We start from the raw sequence: 16,298 nt of genomic DNA on the forward strand, positions 1-16,298 counted from the left end.
CACTATCTCCTGGAGTTTGCTCAGACTCATGTCCATTGAGTCAGTGATGCAATCCAACCATCTCATCCTCTATTGCCCTCTTCTCCTGCCTTCAGTCTTTCCCCGCATCAGGGACTTTCCCAATAAGTCGGCTGTTCATAACTCTATCAAAATAAAGACCAGGGATTTTCGTCAAAACTTTTTTCTTTTAAACACTCTTAGATTCTTGTCTATCTGTGCACAAGTCTGGTACAGAAGATTCCTCTGAATAGGCTTGCTGTAGGTATACGTTTAGACTTCAGTTCACAGTGAGGTCTTTAACCTGCACCTCCAGGCAGCAGCTGCCTGTATTGTTTGATTGCTAGTTAAGTGTTAATGGAATTAAGAGTGTTAAAATATTTTTATAGGCTGAATCTTCCAGTTACTCTCAGCACCCTTCATGTCTTTCCTCTATTTGCATTTCAGTCTCACAGCCACCAGCGCAGTAGGAAAGAGAAACCTGAGTCCCAGTCGAGCAGAAGCCGGCCTGGAGGCCCGAGCATCGGGGGAGATTTCTGACACTGAGCTTGAGCAGACAGATCCCTGTGCAGAACCCCTCTCAGAGGGAAGGAAAAAAGCCAAGAAACTAAAAAGGATGAAGAAGGACCTTTCTCCAACAGGTTTGTATCGAGTCTCACCAAGGGCCTGGAGCTGAGTCCTCTACAGTGCTCTAGAAACTCTCACTGGGGGGAAGAAATTACATCAGGGCTTTAGTTGATGGCCAAACCCATGTAGCCCAAAACGGGACCAGATGTTTTTTGGATCATTTTCATTTTAATTTGAGGAATCCCTTAACAGCCCTGGCTCTGGATAGCGTGAGGCTTGCTTGGCAGGGGCCTCCTTGTTAAAGATGATCAGCCCATTTTGGTAACCTTCTCTCTCTCCTCCATTGTTTGGAGGTTTTGTGATGTGTGTAAAGTCACCTGAGTATTTTAAATGTGTATGTGAGTTTGCACAGAGCTCTACTCCTACACGTGTTATTTTTAGTAGAATTTTCACTGTTCCTAGCCCAACCCCAGGCAGCCTGAGTTTCTCTTGTAAGCGGAGTTACGTAAGAAGCAGAGGAAATGGGAAATGAACACATGTTGTGAACCCACTGTGTGCTAGACAGTACAGGAGGAGCCTTCTCTCTCCTGGTTGAATTTCATTCTCACAACAGCTCTGACCTAGGAACTCACCCTTGTTTTAGTGATGGCAGATGTCTGAGTTCAGAGTGGCAAAGAAATGCGCATGTAGCTAGTGAGAAGCAGAGCAAGGACTTCCCTGGTGTTCCAGTGGTTAAGAATCTGCCTGCCAATGCAGGGGACACAGGTTTGATCTCTGGTGTGGGAAGATCCCACATGCTGCAGGGGGCAACTATCCCCCGGAGAAGAGATGCCACCACAATGAGAAGCCCATATGCTGCAGTTGGAGGGTAGTCTCCCCCAACCCCGCTGCAGCTAGAGAAAGCCCACACACAGCAGTGAAGACCCAGTGCAGCCAAAAAATTAATTAAAAAAAATTTTTTTTAATTAAGTATAAGTAATTTTTTTAAAGGAGCAGGAAAAAAAAAACCAAAAGCAGAAAGAAGCAGAAAGAGAAGGTGAGCTGAGTCCCACATCCCCTCCGTCCCACAGACATGCTTTGGAGGCCCCAGGAGCTCACCCAGCCCTTGGTGCTCAGACCTTCTGCAGGCCCGAGTGCGAGGCAAGGAAGGGGCTTGCGGGGCAGCCAGAGCCTGAGAAAGGCCCTGCCTAGGAGATCCGACCAGAACCTGCTCAGCAAGCTGTCACAGCAATAGAAAGGACAGCTGCTGCTGACTAAGTGCTTGTGGAGGGCCCGGCACTGCCCCTCAGACTTGACTGAAACACTTCCCTTCGAATCTCTGAGGTAGGCATCATGGTCCATTTTACAATGAAGAAAACGAAAGCCTGAGAGAAGGAAGTGTCTTCAGCAACTGGTGTTGGCCAAGCTGGAAAGCCGCATGTAAATCAGTGACATTAGAAGACTCCCTCACACCATGCACACCAGTAAACTCAAAATGGCTTAAGACTTCAGTATAAGACATGGCATCATAAAACTCCTAGAAGAGAACATGGGCAAAACATTATCTTAAGTCTTGGCAATGTTTTCTTAGGTCAGTCTCCCAAGGCAATAGAAACAAAAGTAAAATAAACGAATGGGGCCTACTCAAACTTATACAACCTTTTTACCATCTGAGACACTAGGGAGGCCCTTACACAGCAAAGGAAACTATAAACAAATTGAAAAGACAAAATCTATGGAATGGGAGAAAATGTTGCAAACGATGCAACTGACAGAGGCTTAGTTTCCAAAATATACAAGCAGCCCGTGCAAGTCAACAACAGAAAAGCAAACTACCCAATCAACAAATAGGCAAAAGACCTAAGTAGACATTTCTCCAAAGAAGGCATACAGATGAAAAGATGCTGCTGCTGCTGCTGCTGCTAAGTCGCTTCAGTCGTGTCCGACTCTGCGCGACCCCATAGACAGCAGCCCACCAGGCTCCGCCGTCCCTGGGATTCTCCAGGCAAGAACACTGGAGTGGGTTGCCATTTCCTTCTCCAATGCATGAAAGTGAAAAGTGAAGGTGAAGTTGCTCAGTCGTGTCCAACTCTTTGCGACCCTATGGACTGCAGCCTACCAGGCTCCTCTGTCCATGGGATTTTCCAGGCAAGAGTACTGGAGTGGGTTGCCATTGCCTTCTCCAGTTGTTAGAAATGCAAATCAAAATTACAATGAGGTACCACCTCACACTGGTCAGAATGGCCATCGTCAAAAAGTCTACAAATAATAAATGCTGTAGCTGCTGCTGCTGCTGCTAAATCACTTCAGTCGTGTCCAACTTTGTGCAATCCCATAGACGGCAGCCCACCAGGCTCCCCCATCCCTGGGATTCTCCAGGCAAGAATACTGGAGTGGGTTGCCATTTCCTCCTCCAATGCATGAAAGTGAAAAGTGAAAGTGAAGTCACTCAGTTGTGTCTGACTTGTAGCGACCCCATGGACTGCAGCCTACCAGGCTCCTCCATCCATGGGATTTTCCAAGCAAGAGTACTGGAGTGGGGTGCCATTGCCTTCTCCAAAATGCTGTAGAGGGTGTAGAAAAAAGTTGGTAGGAACGAAAGTTGGTACAGCCACTATGGAGAACAGCATGGAGGTTCTTTTAAAAGCTAAAAATATACTTGCTGTATGATCCAGCAACCTCACTCCTGGACATATATCTGGAGAAAATTAATTCTAAAAGATACATGCACCTCAGTGTTCATAACCACGCTGTGTACAGTAACCAAGACGTGGAAGCAGCCTAAATGTCCATTGACAGATGAATGGATAAAGATGTGGTACATATATACATGAGATATTACTCAGTCATAAAAAAGAATGAAATAATGCCATTTGCAGCAACATGGATGCACTGAGAGATTATCATACTAAGCCAAATGTCAGAAAGAGAAAGACAAATACAATATGATATCCCTTCTACGTGGAATCTAAAATACGATTCAAATGGACTTATTTACAAAACAAAAACAGACTCACAGACATAGAAAACAAATTTATGGCTATCAAAGGAGCAAGGGGGTGGGGGAGGGATAGACTAGGAGTCTGAGAGTAGCAGATACAAACTGCTATATATAAAACAGATGAACAAGGTCCTGGTGTATGGAATGGGGGACCATGTTCAATATCCTGTAATAAACCATAATGGAAAAGAGTATGGAAAACATCTATATGTATATATATAACTGAATCCCTTTGCTCTAGACCAGAAACTAACACAACATTGTAAATCAACTATACTGCAATTAAAATGTTTTTGAATAAAGGAGGGAAGGAGGAAGGAAAAGAGGAGAGGAGGAAACCGAGGCCTGAAGATTGTGTGACTGGCCCAGGGTCACGGAGTGCGTAAGTCAGGCCTGCAGGAAAGTGGGTATTTTTAAGCGCAGTTACATATTGTCTCCTTAGGATGGGGATGCCTGAGAGGGAAGTTACTCCTCCTGTATCTGACTTCATGACAGTCACCCCGGTTAGTCGGAACCAACAGTCAGGTCAAAGGGTAGGAGCGGAGCCCTGGAGCTTGATTCATACCCAGGCCAAGAATCCATTGTGTTTCAGTTAATTCCTCTTTTTACACGTGGCTTGATCTGCCTGCAGGGCGTTTTCTGAATCTCATTGATATTAATGAAATCAAAGACAGCGGAAATGTCACAGATGCCTTTTTATGCATTGTGCTGAAGCTGCACTTTAACTGAAAACGTAAGTTCTTATTTGAAGTCTGGGCTGTGTGTTTTCACTGTCTCCTGAGGCTGTGAGTCTCCCCTCGTTTCCCTCATGTACGTATTAGAGAAGTTTTTAATCTGTAACATTGTCTTCACCTCTGATGCCCGTTGCCCCTGACACGTTGTGCCTGCTCCACAGATGTTAGATACTAAATGTTAGCCTGGCTGGCAGAGCTCACCCAGAGCAGGGCCAGGATCCGGGGGCTTTTCCCTTGTATAGCTTTCTTCGCTTCTCAATCTCCTGAATTTTTTTTAATTGTCTGTTACTTCTCAGGGACAGGATTTTAGGTTTTTTCCCTTCTGTCTCAGCACAGTCTCAAAGATATTAAAATACCTAATAATAGATTGCAGTAATAGACTAGCTCCTTTTATAACTTTCATCATTTTAAGTGAAAACTTTCTGTGAGTTATTTGGGGTTTTGAATTTATAACACCATCATTTAAATAGTCTCTTTTTCCTTCCCATTGACAGTAAAGCTGTCACTGCCACAAGACTTGAGCTTTTAAAAAAAAAAAGAAAGATTTTTTTTTTTAGTTCTTTGTCTGTCCTGCTAAAGAAGAAAGAGAAACATCTTGAAAACTTTTAATTGAATCAGATAACTTAAGAGCAATGAGTTTTCTTCTGGAACACCATTCATTGGGTTAGATCTTCCAGCAGCTCAGGCCTGGAAGTTCCCTGGATCCTCTTTAGCTGGTTTGTTTTGAGCACATAGTCCTAAAAGTATCCACAGGATGTAGGTGAAGATACCAGGTACTGGGCCTGGCAGGTCAACCAATTTTGATTGCTCAGTTACTTTAAGGAGATCTTAAAATGAACAAGAGAAAAATTGATGTTTTCTAACTGTGGTGCTGAGAAGATTCTTGAGAGTCCCTTACACAGCTAGGAAATCAAATCAGTCAAGCCTAAAGAAAATCAACCCTGAATATTCATCGGCAGGACTGATGCTGAAGCTGAAGTTTCAGTACTTTGTCCACCTGATGTGAAGAGCTGACTCACTGGTAAAGACACTGATGCTGGGAAAGATTGAAGGCAGGAGGAGAAGGAGATGACAGAGGATGAGATGGTTGGATGGTATCATTGACTCAATGGACATGAGTTTGAGCAAACTCCAGGAGAGAGTGCAGGACAGGGAAGCGTGGCATGCTGCATCCATGGGGTCACAAAGAGTGGAACGTGCCTGAGCAACTGACCAACAACAAAGTTCAGACTGAAAGGTCTGTGTTAAACTCCCAAAGCTTCAGAGTGTCCCAGGAGCCCAGAGCTGGAACTGGCTTAGAGTGTTTGGTACAGTGTGGCTTCATTTTTCCTGCAGAGAAGGGTTCTAAGGCATCAAGCTGAGCAGTCCTACTGGGGACAGTATCCGTTTTGGTTTTTTTTCTTTTAACTATAAAGTGTTTCATCACTAAATTTAATGATAAATTCCAGAGAACACACTGTTATCACTAGTTTTATTTTATAACAAGATCAAATGTTGTGGTGGTATATTTATCTGAATAATTATTTTAAATACATCCCTCTCACTATAGATTAACCTTCTATGCAGGGCTTTTGTCCTTAAACTAATTAGATACTCAATAAATATGTCTTCAATAGGTAGAATACATGAAAACATACAATGTGATAAGAGTATTTGCATGAATTCCTTTTATAAGGCCAGTGATGAGATTCTCACCAGGAATAACTCCGTCAGTTCTTTCGCATGCATGCATACTCAGCCACTTCAGTCGTGTCCGACTCTTCGTGACCCCATGGACTGTAGCCCGCCAGGCTCCTCTGTTCATGGGATTCTCCAGGTGAGAGAATACTGGAGTGGGTTGCCATGCCCTCCTCCAGGGTATCTTCCCAACCCAGGGATCGAACCCACATCTCTCGTGTTGCAGGTGGATTCTTTTACCCACTGAGCCACCTGGAGAGCCACTGATGCTTTTATCTTGGTCCTAGTCCCCATCTTGTGCTCCTACTATCTAATTGTCCGCTTCTATGTGGACACTCAAATCCATAATGGCCAAGGCTTTTCTGATATAAATATGTATAGGATACTCGAAATCTTTTTATACTGAAGTCCCCAAATTCAGTGGAGACGGTACCTTGACAGGTGCTCCCATGACTCACTGGGGTGCATTGGGTGCCCAGAGCACTGCCAGTGAAGGCGTGGGAAACGTAGAAGACAGCCTTCCACCAGTAGGAAGTGTTCTGTTTTCCAAGGGGAAGGTAGCAAACAGTAGGACCATAGGATATCACATGGGTTTCCCTGGTGACTCAGATCGTAAAGAATCCACCTGTAATGTGGGAGACCCGGGTTCGATCCCTCGGTTGGGAAGATCCCCTGGAGAAGGGAATGGCAACCCACTCCAGTATTCTTGCCTGGAGAATTCCATGGACAGAGGGGCCTGGTACATGCAGTCTCAGAGAGTCAGAAACTACTAACTTTCACTGTTTTTCACAGGATATCATGTACCGTAGCAATTTCTGGCCAACTGATGCTCAAGAAATCCCCCACAAAACAGTGTCATTTTTCTTAGTTATACATCTTTAATATCAAAGATACACTGAGACTTAAGTACTGGATGCCTTCCCACAGAACAAAAGGACTTAAGTTGTAGAAAAATGACGATTTAATAGTATATACCAGACATTGTGCTAGGAATGTCCTTTATAATCTAGTCATTATAAAAACTGAGTAAAGTGTAGAGTCATTATCTCTGATTTATAGAGAGGAAAAAGACTCAAAGAATCACACATATGCAAAGTCAAATAACAGCTGCTATTGAGGGTGGCGGGGAGGGCTGTCTGAGCCAGAGCAAAGGCATCAAACCTCCCTGCAGTATGTGGTGTCTCCGAACTTCAGAGGACGTGAAGGGTTCTTCCCACAGGTGAATGTTTCTGGCAGCCGTTCTAGATCAGAAACAACTACCCACCCAGACTTTCTTGTGATGAAGTCATGTGATAAAAATCCAAGATACTCTTCCCTTTGGGAGATTTTTGTCTGCATGTCATGTGACTTAGTAAATGTTTTTCTCCTGAATGTAGTTGTTTCTATCCTGTTTTCAGGAAGCAAATGTATACTATCAATCCTCCCCCTTTTATACTCATTGGAGCTAATGGAGATTGATAATGCTGTCTGCTCTCCTCTGGGGCAGTCAAGGCATGCTCTCCATTGGTGCATATAGGAAACAGCTCCGTGTGCTGTATATGCTGGAGTCAGCTATCTCTAAGAAGTGTTTCCCAGACAGTGCTTGATGGGTGGGTGTCCACAGCACCCTTGCTCTTGCTGAGGAAGTGAATTCATATTCCAGTGGCCTGATGCTGGTCAGACTAGCCAGTCTCAAAATACAGATTGACTGTCCAATAGCCGAGGTTCCACCTCTAACGCTCTTAGTGTTCACAGAGCAGGGCCGAGAGCTGTGGCTGTTCCTGGTGACTTGTCATGTAGCAGTGATGTCGTTCCAAGTCTCTTTTCCCCCTTACGTTTAAAACACAACACAGGAGAGCTTTCCATGTTTGCCAAGAACCGAGAGTTTTATTGGAGTCTTGACTAATCTGCTGATTTTTTTCCAGCTTCAGCCCTTAGGGTTCAGTGTAAAAATGGAGACTCTACTTGGAACAGCAGTCTCCTCTTGCTGTTAGAGGCCTCCTGAAGTCAGAAACGTGCTCTGCAGTTGGTGCTGTCGGTCACCTGAGTGGCCAGCCTAGGGAAGCCCAGGAGCTTTCTAATTACTCAGTTCAGATATGGATTTCAGCCTGTGCTCCGTGAGTGCCCTTCCTCTTCCTCCAGGCAGCCCTCGGGGACTCCCCACACCCCATCCAGGGGAGCCCTTCTCCGGGAGATCTTCCTGACCCACAGACCGAACCTGGGTCTCCTGCATTGCAGGTGGATTCTTGACTGAGCCACCAGGGAAGCCCTCAACTCTTAAGTAGGTGAAAGGCAAACAGCAGAAACAGTCACCTTTTGTTTCCACTTTTTACTTTCTTTTGTTGTTTTGTTAATAAAAATAATGGGCTTACTATGAAAATCAGTTAAATGAAGGAAAATAGAAGAATATACAGTCCCGCAGTTACTTGGTACTCTGTTAACAAGTATTTCTCTCTCAGTTCAGTTCAGTCGCTCAGTCGTGTCCGACTCTTTGCGACCCCATGAATCGCAGCACGGCAGGCCTCCCTGTCCATCACCAACTCCCGGAGTTCACTCAGACTCACGTCCATTGAGTCAGTGATGCCATCCAGCCATCTCATCCTCTGTCATCCCCTTCTCCTCCTGCCCCCAATCCCTCCCAGCATCAGAGTCTTTTCCAATGAGTCAACTCTTTGCATGAGGTGGCCAAAGTACTGGAGTTTCAGCTTTAGCATCAGTCCTTCCAAAGAAATCCCAGGGCTGATCTCCTTCAGAATGGACTGGTTGGATCTCCTTGCAGTCCAAGGGACTCTCAAGAGTCTTCTCCAACACCACAGTTCAAAAGCATCAATTCTTTGGCGCTCAGCCTTCTTCACAGTCCAACTCTCACATCCATACATAACCACAGGAAAAACCATAGCCTTGACTAGACAGACCTTTGTTGGCAAAGTAATGTCTCTGCTTTTGAATATGCTATCTAGGTTGGTCATAACTTTCCTTCCAAGGAATCAGCGTCTTTTAATTTCATGGCTGCAGTCACCCTACCTATCGTTTTTATGCATAGTTGGATCATACTCTGTATGCCATTTAGTATCTTGTTTTCCCCCCATCTAAAAACTCTTGGTCAAATAATTTAAATTATCAGCATATTTTATATTAAAATTTGGGTGTGGTTTTTTTTTTAAACAATATTCCTCATACCTTTTGCAGGGTCAGCTTAAGATTCAGTTTACATACAGTGAAAGTCATTACTTTGAGGTGTACAGGCTGATGAGTTTTGACAAATGTGTACAGTCATATAAGCATCCCTGTGCTCAAGAAATAAAGCAGCTATTCCAGAAGATTCCCTCGTGCCCCTTTGCAGTCGGCCCCTCCCCGTGCCTAGGTCCTGGCAGCCACTGATCTGCTTTCTGTCACTGTAATTTTGCCTTTTCCGAGGGTCATTTAAATGGACTCATTCGATAAGTAACCCCTTGGGTCTTGCCCTTAGCGTAAGGCCTTTGACGTTTGTCTGTGTTGTTGCCCGCATCACTGGTTCATTCCTTTCTTCTGTGGATTAACAATCCACTTTTCAGACGTATCACTATTTGTTTATCCATTTTGCCTTTTGGCATTTAGGTTGTTAGCAGCTGAGAATCTAGCAGATATAAACATTCTGTGTAAGTTTTTATGTGAACTAAGTGTTCATTTCTTTGGAATAAACACCTGTGGGTGGAATTACTGTGTCCTATGGTAAGTGTGTGTTGAATTGTACAAGCAGCTGGCCCGCTGCTGCCCAGGGCGGCTGCAGCGCTCCGCATCCCCACCGGCCCAGCGGCTCTCTGCAGTCGGCAGTGCTGGTGGTGTGCTGAGTAGCCCTTCCAGTGACGGGACTGGTATCTCTTTGTGGCTTTGGTTTGAATTTCCCTAATGACTGACAATGTTAAATATCTTTTTATGTGATTATTTGTCCACTGAAATATCTTCTTTGGTGAAATGAGTGTTTAAATCTTTTGCCTATTTTTTCATTGGGCTGTTTGTTTTTTCTTATTGAATTTTGAGAGTTCTTATGGATTCAGGATACAAGTCCTGTTGAGCGTTTTACAAATTCTTCTGGACGGTGCTTTTCATTCTCTTAGCAGTGCCTTTCAGTAGTAGATGTTTTACATTTTAATGGAATCCAGTTTATCATTTTTTTCCCTTGAATTATGCCTTTGGTGTCATGTGAGAAAGCTTTGCTTTATTCAAGATTGCAGAGTTCTCCTATGTTTTCTTCTAGGAGTTTTCCAGTTTCAGGTTTTACATTTAGATACACCGTCCATTTTGTATATGATGCAAGGTACAGTCCATCATAGCAGGAGACAGATGTCCTCAAGTTTCTGTTGAAAAAGAAAAGTTGTTCCTGAGTAATTCTTTGCATTCTAGTTACCACACAGGGCTGTGAAAAGTGAGTTCCCTGGAAAACTGACCACGGTTTCTTATCCATTAGCTTTAAAATTGATCCTTCAACAGTCTACAGCTTTCCCTTTCTGGAAGGTGCTAGAACGAGCACCAGCACTAACCTTCAGCTCCCCTCTGGTCTAGGTCTCCTGCAGTTGGTTCACAAAATTCTGGTTGCTCTGTGTACACCATCCTTTCTCAGCAGCTGCACATTGTAGGCGGCTCTCTTTGACTGCAGGCTTTTGGCTTCCCCGGGCAGTAACCACATGCAGTGTTGGGCCGCCTTCTCCACAAGGGGAAGGGGCTAACAAGCATTCAGAACTGGCTCTGTGCCAGGAACATAGCTGAATCATGGAAATCCTCTGAGGCTCGAAGTAGCATTGAGTGTAACTTACAGATACGGGTGAGAGTTGCTCAGAGTCTTACAGCTACTGAGACAGTCCCACCACACTTGCCTCTCTCCCCAGTTTCTGCTTATTCCCTTGTTTCTCACTTGCTCTCCGCAGAGTCACTCCTGTGTGGTTTCTTTCTGTTTGTTTGTTTTGGGCCGCATCTGGTCTTGATTGTGGCAGGCAGGATCTTCCTTGTGGTGCAGGCTCCGTAGTCGCAGAGCTCGGGCTTACTTGGAATCGAACCTGTGTTCCCTGCATTGCAAGGTGGATTCTTAACCACCAGGCCACCAGGGAAGTCCTCCTGTGTGTGGGACGGCGTGCCACCAGACTCACATGCGCTCCCATCCACGTAAGGGCGGTGCTGTGGTAAGGACGACAGCACAGTCGCTTTTAGCCATCGATCTTTCTCCCTCTCAGTTTTATTTCAGCCCCTCCCCCCCGCCCCCCGCAACATTTGGCCTTGTGGCTTTTACCTTTAGACTATCTGATAGGCTGCTGTATTATTTCTTTGCTATGTGAATCACAAAAACACCCTTACTGATGTCAGTTTTCCTCCCTGTCATTAAGTACTCTGTGACTGGGTGGTTGAGAAGGGGGTCAGGCTAGTTTAATCTTATCCTGGGCCGTCTGCAGAATTTAGTTGTTCCCTGGAGGGGACTGTTTGTGTTTTGCTTTGTTTTCAATAACGTTTATTCCTTTTCCTTCCTTTTTAAGTTTTATGTATTTATTTATTTTTGGCTACACTGGGTCTTCGTTGCTGTGCGAGGGCTTTCCTTAGTTGCAGCAAGCGGGGGGCCACTCTCTAGTTGCAGCGCCAGGGCTTCTCGTTACAGTGGCTTCTCATCCTGCGGAGCACAGGCTCTAGGGCACACGGGCTCAGGAGTTGCAGCTCATGGGCTTAGTTGCCCCACAGCATATGGAATCTTCCTGGAGCAGGGATCAAACCCACGTCCCCCACATTGGCAGGCAGATTCTTAACCACTGGCCCACCAGGGAAGTCCCACCGTTATTCCTTTTCTAACTGGATCATGGGAATCGGTCATGGGGACCATCTCCTGCTCACCTTCAGTTCTCTGGAGGAGTCCCGGGACACGTGTGTTCCGTGCAGCCATGAGACTCCCGACAGAACTCTTTAGATCACGTCCCCTCCTGCTCTTCTCAGCCTGTCTCTCTGGGTTTTATCTCAGTAAAGGAGGAGAGGGGCGGATTCTCACACCAGCACAAATCCTCGTGTTATTTCACGTTTGGACCCAGTTACCTTTACGCCTTCCTGTCACGGGCAGTAACCACCCTCAGTTGAACAAGTGCCCCTCTGTTTTTGAAAGTTACTCTCCGCTTCAGGCATCATCACAGACCTCTCCCCTTTTTCAGTCTTGGACTGTTAGCTGGGGCTGGCTTTGCCTGTTTGCCTGCCAACCCTACCTTAGGGCTTAAATAATGCATGATGTCCCGGGTATGGGAGCACCTAGCTGGCCGCATTTTCCATCATGAACATGCCGTTTCCTGACTTAGTTCCCATGTATTTGGCTGTGGACATCGGTGGTCCAAGCAGTGACCCAATGGTGCTGCTGCTGTTGCAGAAAGTTTCTGAATGAAGAAGAGCTTGTAACTTTGGGGTGAAACTGTTTGTAACAGAAGATGCTCCTTTAGGCCACGAAGACCGTAGCCAGTGTTGCTGAAATAGGAAAGAGCTACAAGCTGCTTTTGCAGATCTGTTTTGGGATGTCTGAACCCCCACTGGTCAGCTTCCCTCTAGCGACTGTCTAGCCACCAGCCCCTGAGACTTCTTGTCTGGTTAACAGTCACTGCAGCACAGAGAAACTCATCCTCCCAGGCCTTTGGCAGGGATCTCGGTTCTGGGGGGATCTGGACCCCCATCTCAGCCACTTGCTGTAAAATGGGCATATTAGTGCCACTAAACCGGGCTATTATGAAGGTTAAATGAACTAAGTGCCCGGCATGCTGGCTAGCAAAGAATATGGGAGTGTGTGCTCACTGGAGGATGCTTAACTCCTGTGAAGTCAGTACAGACGCCCAGGCAGGAGGCACTCCCTGGATCCTGCAGTGATGTTTCTGCAGCGTGGCCTTCATATGCTGGGTACTGCTCTCCAGCGACAAGACCATCCCAGCCCTGGCCGTGGTCAGCGCTGTCTGGGCAGCTCCTCTTTCTTTCCCCTGGCCAGGGCAGCCCTCTCCTTATTCACCTTCTTTTGTCCTCTCCCACCAGGAAGCATCTCAGACAGCTCAGCCAAGCTCTTCGAAGTCCCCGACACGTGGTAACCAAGACCAGAGTGGAACAACCCTGCTGGTGCTGTTGCCCAGAAGGAAAGCAGCAGCTGGCATGTTTGGAAGCCATACCGCATTTCACTGAATCCACTGTGGTGTGGGAGGAGCCTGAAACCAAGTGTGTCTCCTGAAGAAACCCCAGTTCTTGTTTTCAAGGCTGTGTCCCTCCCTCCTCAGCCTCACCTGCGTGCTAGCTGGCGCTCAGCGTGTTACCGACTGTCGTGCATCCATGCTTCACCAGGTCATTAAGGTCATTACTTGTTGCTCATGTGAAACCCTCCAGTCACAGATCTGTGTGTGCGAATCCACCCGAAGGGGAAGGCCAACCGTGAGACCTGCGGGAAGAGCCGATGCTCTTGTGTGCTGTGACCATGAATTTGGGGTTGAACCTCTCGCGAGGTTCACCCTCAGGCCCAGGGGCACCCCGGGGTATGGTACGGCCTCCCGTGAAGAATTCGGTTGTGTCTGCCTGCTTCTCATCATTGCTGCCTGAAACCACGAAGCTCCCAAGCTTGTTTTCCTGGTAGCAAGATGTCTACCACCGTCAACATGCCTTGACCTTTGGGGCATATTTATTTAGAGGTGTTTTTTTTTTTCCCCCTAAGATGTGAGTTTCTCATAGTGGGGTGTACGAATGAAAAGTTAATTTCTGTTTTCCCAGGTAGCGCTGCATTCTGTGTGTTAGCCAGTGTCTTGTCTGTTTGTCTGGTGGTGTCTGGGGGTGAGGTGGCCAGTGTGCGTACGTGTGCATGTGTGTGAAATCATAACAAATCAACACCATGTACCAGCCTTTCTCTGTCAAACCAGATCACAGCAGCGACAGAATCCCATGGATCTGCTTCCTACAGATCGTTGTTAGATATTTAACATTTTTGTATCATGGAAATTAAAAAAAATGAAAAATGTATTTCCGAAAGATGAAAATTAAAGAGATTTTCTTAGGATTCTCGGTTTTTTCTTTTGTCTCCTTTTATAAGTGAATGACATACTTAACCTCTGCATAGATGTATTTCTCTTTAAAGATCACCCCAGAAAAAGCTCTGCAAAGTCAGTAAGCCTGGTGCTTTTTTTCTTCTTTTTTCTCTCTCTCTCAACCTCTAACCCCTTACACCTGCCTTGATGAGTCAGGCGCCTGGTGCTGGAGGGGACCCGGCGGTCAACAGTGTCAGAGGGGGCATCTTCATGGTGGGAAGGTTCTGAGCAGAATTCAAGGTCTTGAGGGAATTCACATTTGTAAGATGCTTTCCCCAGTTAAGGGCCTCTTGACATTCCCAGTTCCCCGCGAGTTTGATAGCCCCCAAGCTACAAACCCAGGCTCCCCTGCTCCTCGCCGCTGTCACTGTGCACAGCCCACTGGGACAGCGTGACGGAAGGGTGAGGCCAGACAAAGGAGCATCTCCAGGAGGATTTAGAGGTGCTGCTGGACCCCGCTGAGTCATTAAAACCCGCAGGAAGAAACAGATGCCCCTGACGCTGCTTTTAACAGCACGAACAACAGGGCAGACCAGTGCAAGGTGGTGGTCGGCGCACTTACGGAACGCAATTCCGGCCTGATGGGCATGCCGGGCGTGGAAACGCCGAGCGTGGGGCGGCCTAATGACCTTCGCACCGTGCAAGGCCTCGGGGGGAGAGACGAGGACTATTCTCAGGTATGAGATTCTTCATTGTCACCTGAAGCCCAGTTCTTCCTGTTCAAATGGTGTCACAGACGCACAGCTAACAGTCCAGAGGGGTTTGGGGAGGTGCTCTTTAGAAAGGGCTTCTGCCCTAGAGCCTCATGGGATATGCCTGCCTCCTGCTGTGTGTTCCCGGGTACATTATTACCCTCTCTGAGCCTCAGTTTCCTGAATCATGAAAACAGGATTATACTATTACTACTTTTTATACACCACTTGGTGGTGAGGGTTAAATGGAATCGTGTCAAACACCCAGCACTCACACGCATGCACAGTGAGTTGTAGGGATACTTGAAGATGCTTTTGATCTGAAACCCTGGTTGGAGTTGACACAGGCATGGTAGGGGCAGAGGGAGGGGTTGAATTAGCGTTAAATACCCAGCTAAGCCCTGGTACGTGCCCAGACCCCTATTTTCCCAACTGTATCAAATGCCTTACAGCAGGTGAACTGGGTTGGCCCTCCTGCGTATTCACACATACACAGGCTTTCTCCATGTCTTTTCTGGGTTTGAAACCCTAGGATGCTGCTTTGGCTTTTCCATACTGAGACTCGAGCATGTTACGATAATGGGGCTGTGGTTCTGGGGTGTTTTTTTTTTTTTTTGTCCCATGCTGTGTGACTTGCAGGATCTTAGTTCCTTGACCAGGGATGGAACCCATGCCCCCTGCAGTGGAAACATGAAATCTTAAGCACTGGACCACCAGGGAAGTCCCTGGGGTTTCTTTTCTGTTTTCTTGGTTGTGCTGGGCCTTTGTTGTTATGTGCAAGTTTTCTCTAGTTGTGGTGAGTGGAGGCTGCTTATTGTGGAGCAGAGGCTTGAGGTGCCAAGGCTCCATGGGTTTAGTTGCCCAGCTGGCATGTGGAATATTCCCAGACCAGGGATTGAACCTGGGTCCCCTGAATTGGCAGCTGGACTCTTAACCACTGAACCACCGAGTCCTGTGGTTTCTTAAGTACTGTAACCAAACCTGGAGGCAGGTGTGGAAGTGGGGACCTCAGAGTTTCCCTTCAAGTCCTTCTATAGTTCTCTGATTTTAGAGCTGGGTGGAGACTGAGTGCTGCGGCTGTATTTTCTTATAGTTTTCTATTCGTCCAGTTCCCCCCACCAACATCATATTATGAAAATTTTCAAGCATACAAAGAAGTGGAAAGATTTGTTCAGCAAAAATCAGTTTCCTCCCCACCTAGATTATATAGCTGCCATTTTGCTGTATTTACTTTATTACATAACCATTCAGCCGTGCCTCCCTCCATCAATCCATCTTAGTTTCAAAAGCATTTCTAAGTAAGTTGCAAGCATCAGAGCACTCCCCATCCCAAATCCTTGAGCATGCTTGTCATGAGCCAGGGTTTATGTGTTTATAGCCAGCGGGGATACAATTTTTAGTAACATGATCAAATCTTAAGTGTGCATACCTTCTGATAGATTGTAACAAATGCAACACAATCTTTCAAGGCACAGAACATCCCATCACCCCCAGAATATCCCCTTTTGCCTCCTTCCAGTCCCCCACCACCCCACTGCCATCCCCAGAGGTTACCACTGGTCTGAACTTTTTCACCACAGATTAGTCTAACCTTTTCTAGAACTTCATGAATCATGAAGCCGTG

At 46.3% G+C, this 16,298-nt stretch overlaps 1 protein-coding gene across 4 annotated transcripts in view; it reads left to right on the forward strand.

Annotated features, from left to right (window-relative positions):
* The window catches only part of PARN (poly(A)-specific ribonuclease), a 184,352-nt gene extending 170,398 nt beyond the window's left edge, over window positions 1-13,954 (forward strand). For all 4 annotated transcript variants that reach the window (XM_006049765.4, XM_025275252.3, XM_006049766.4 and 1 more), the window contains 2 exons: window positions 445-638; window positions 12,952-13,954. In XM_006049765.4, the coding sequence (XP_006049827.3) occupies window positions 445-638; window positions 12,952-13,004 (247 nt within the window). In that variant the 3' untranslated portion in view covers window positions 13,005-13,954. The remainder of the gene's footprint in view (window positions 1-444; window positions 639-12,951) is intronic.
* The last annotated feature ends 2,344 nt before the right edge of the window (window positions 13,955-16,298 follow it).

The sequence above is a fragment of the Bubalus bubalis genome, chromosome 24, assembly GCF_019923935.1.
Source record: "Bubalus bubalis isolate 160015118507 breed Murrah chromosome 24, NDDB_SH_1, whole genome shotgun sequence".
In the NCBI taxonomy this organism is placed as follows: domain Eukaryota; kingdom Metazoa; phylum Chordata; class Mammalia; order Artiodactyla; family Bovidae; genus Bubalus; species Bubalus bubalis.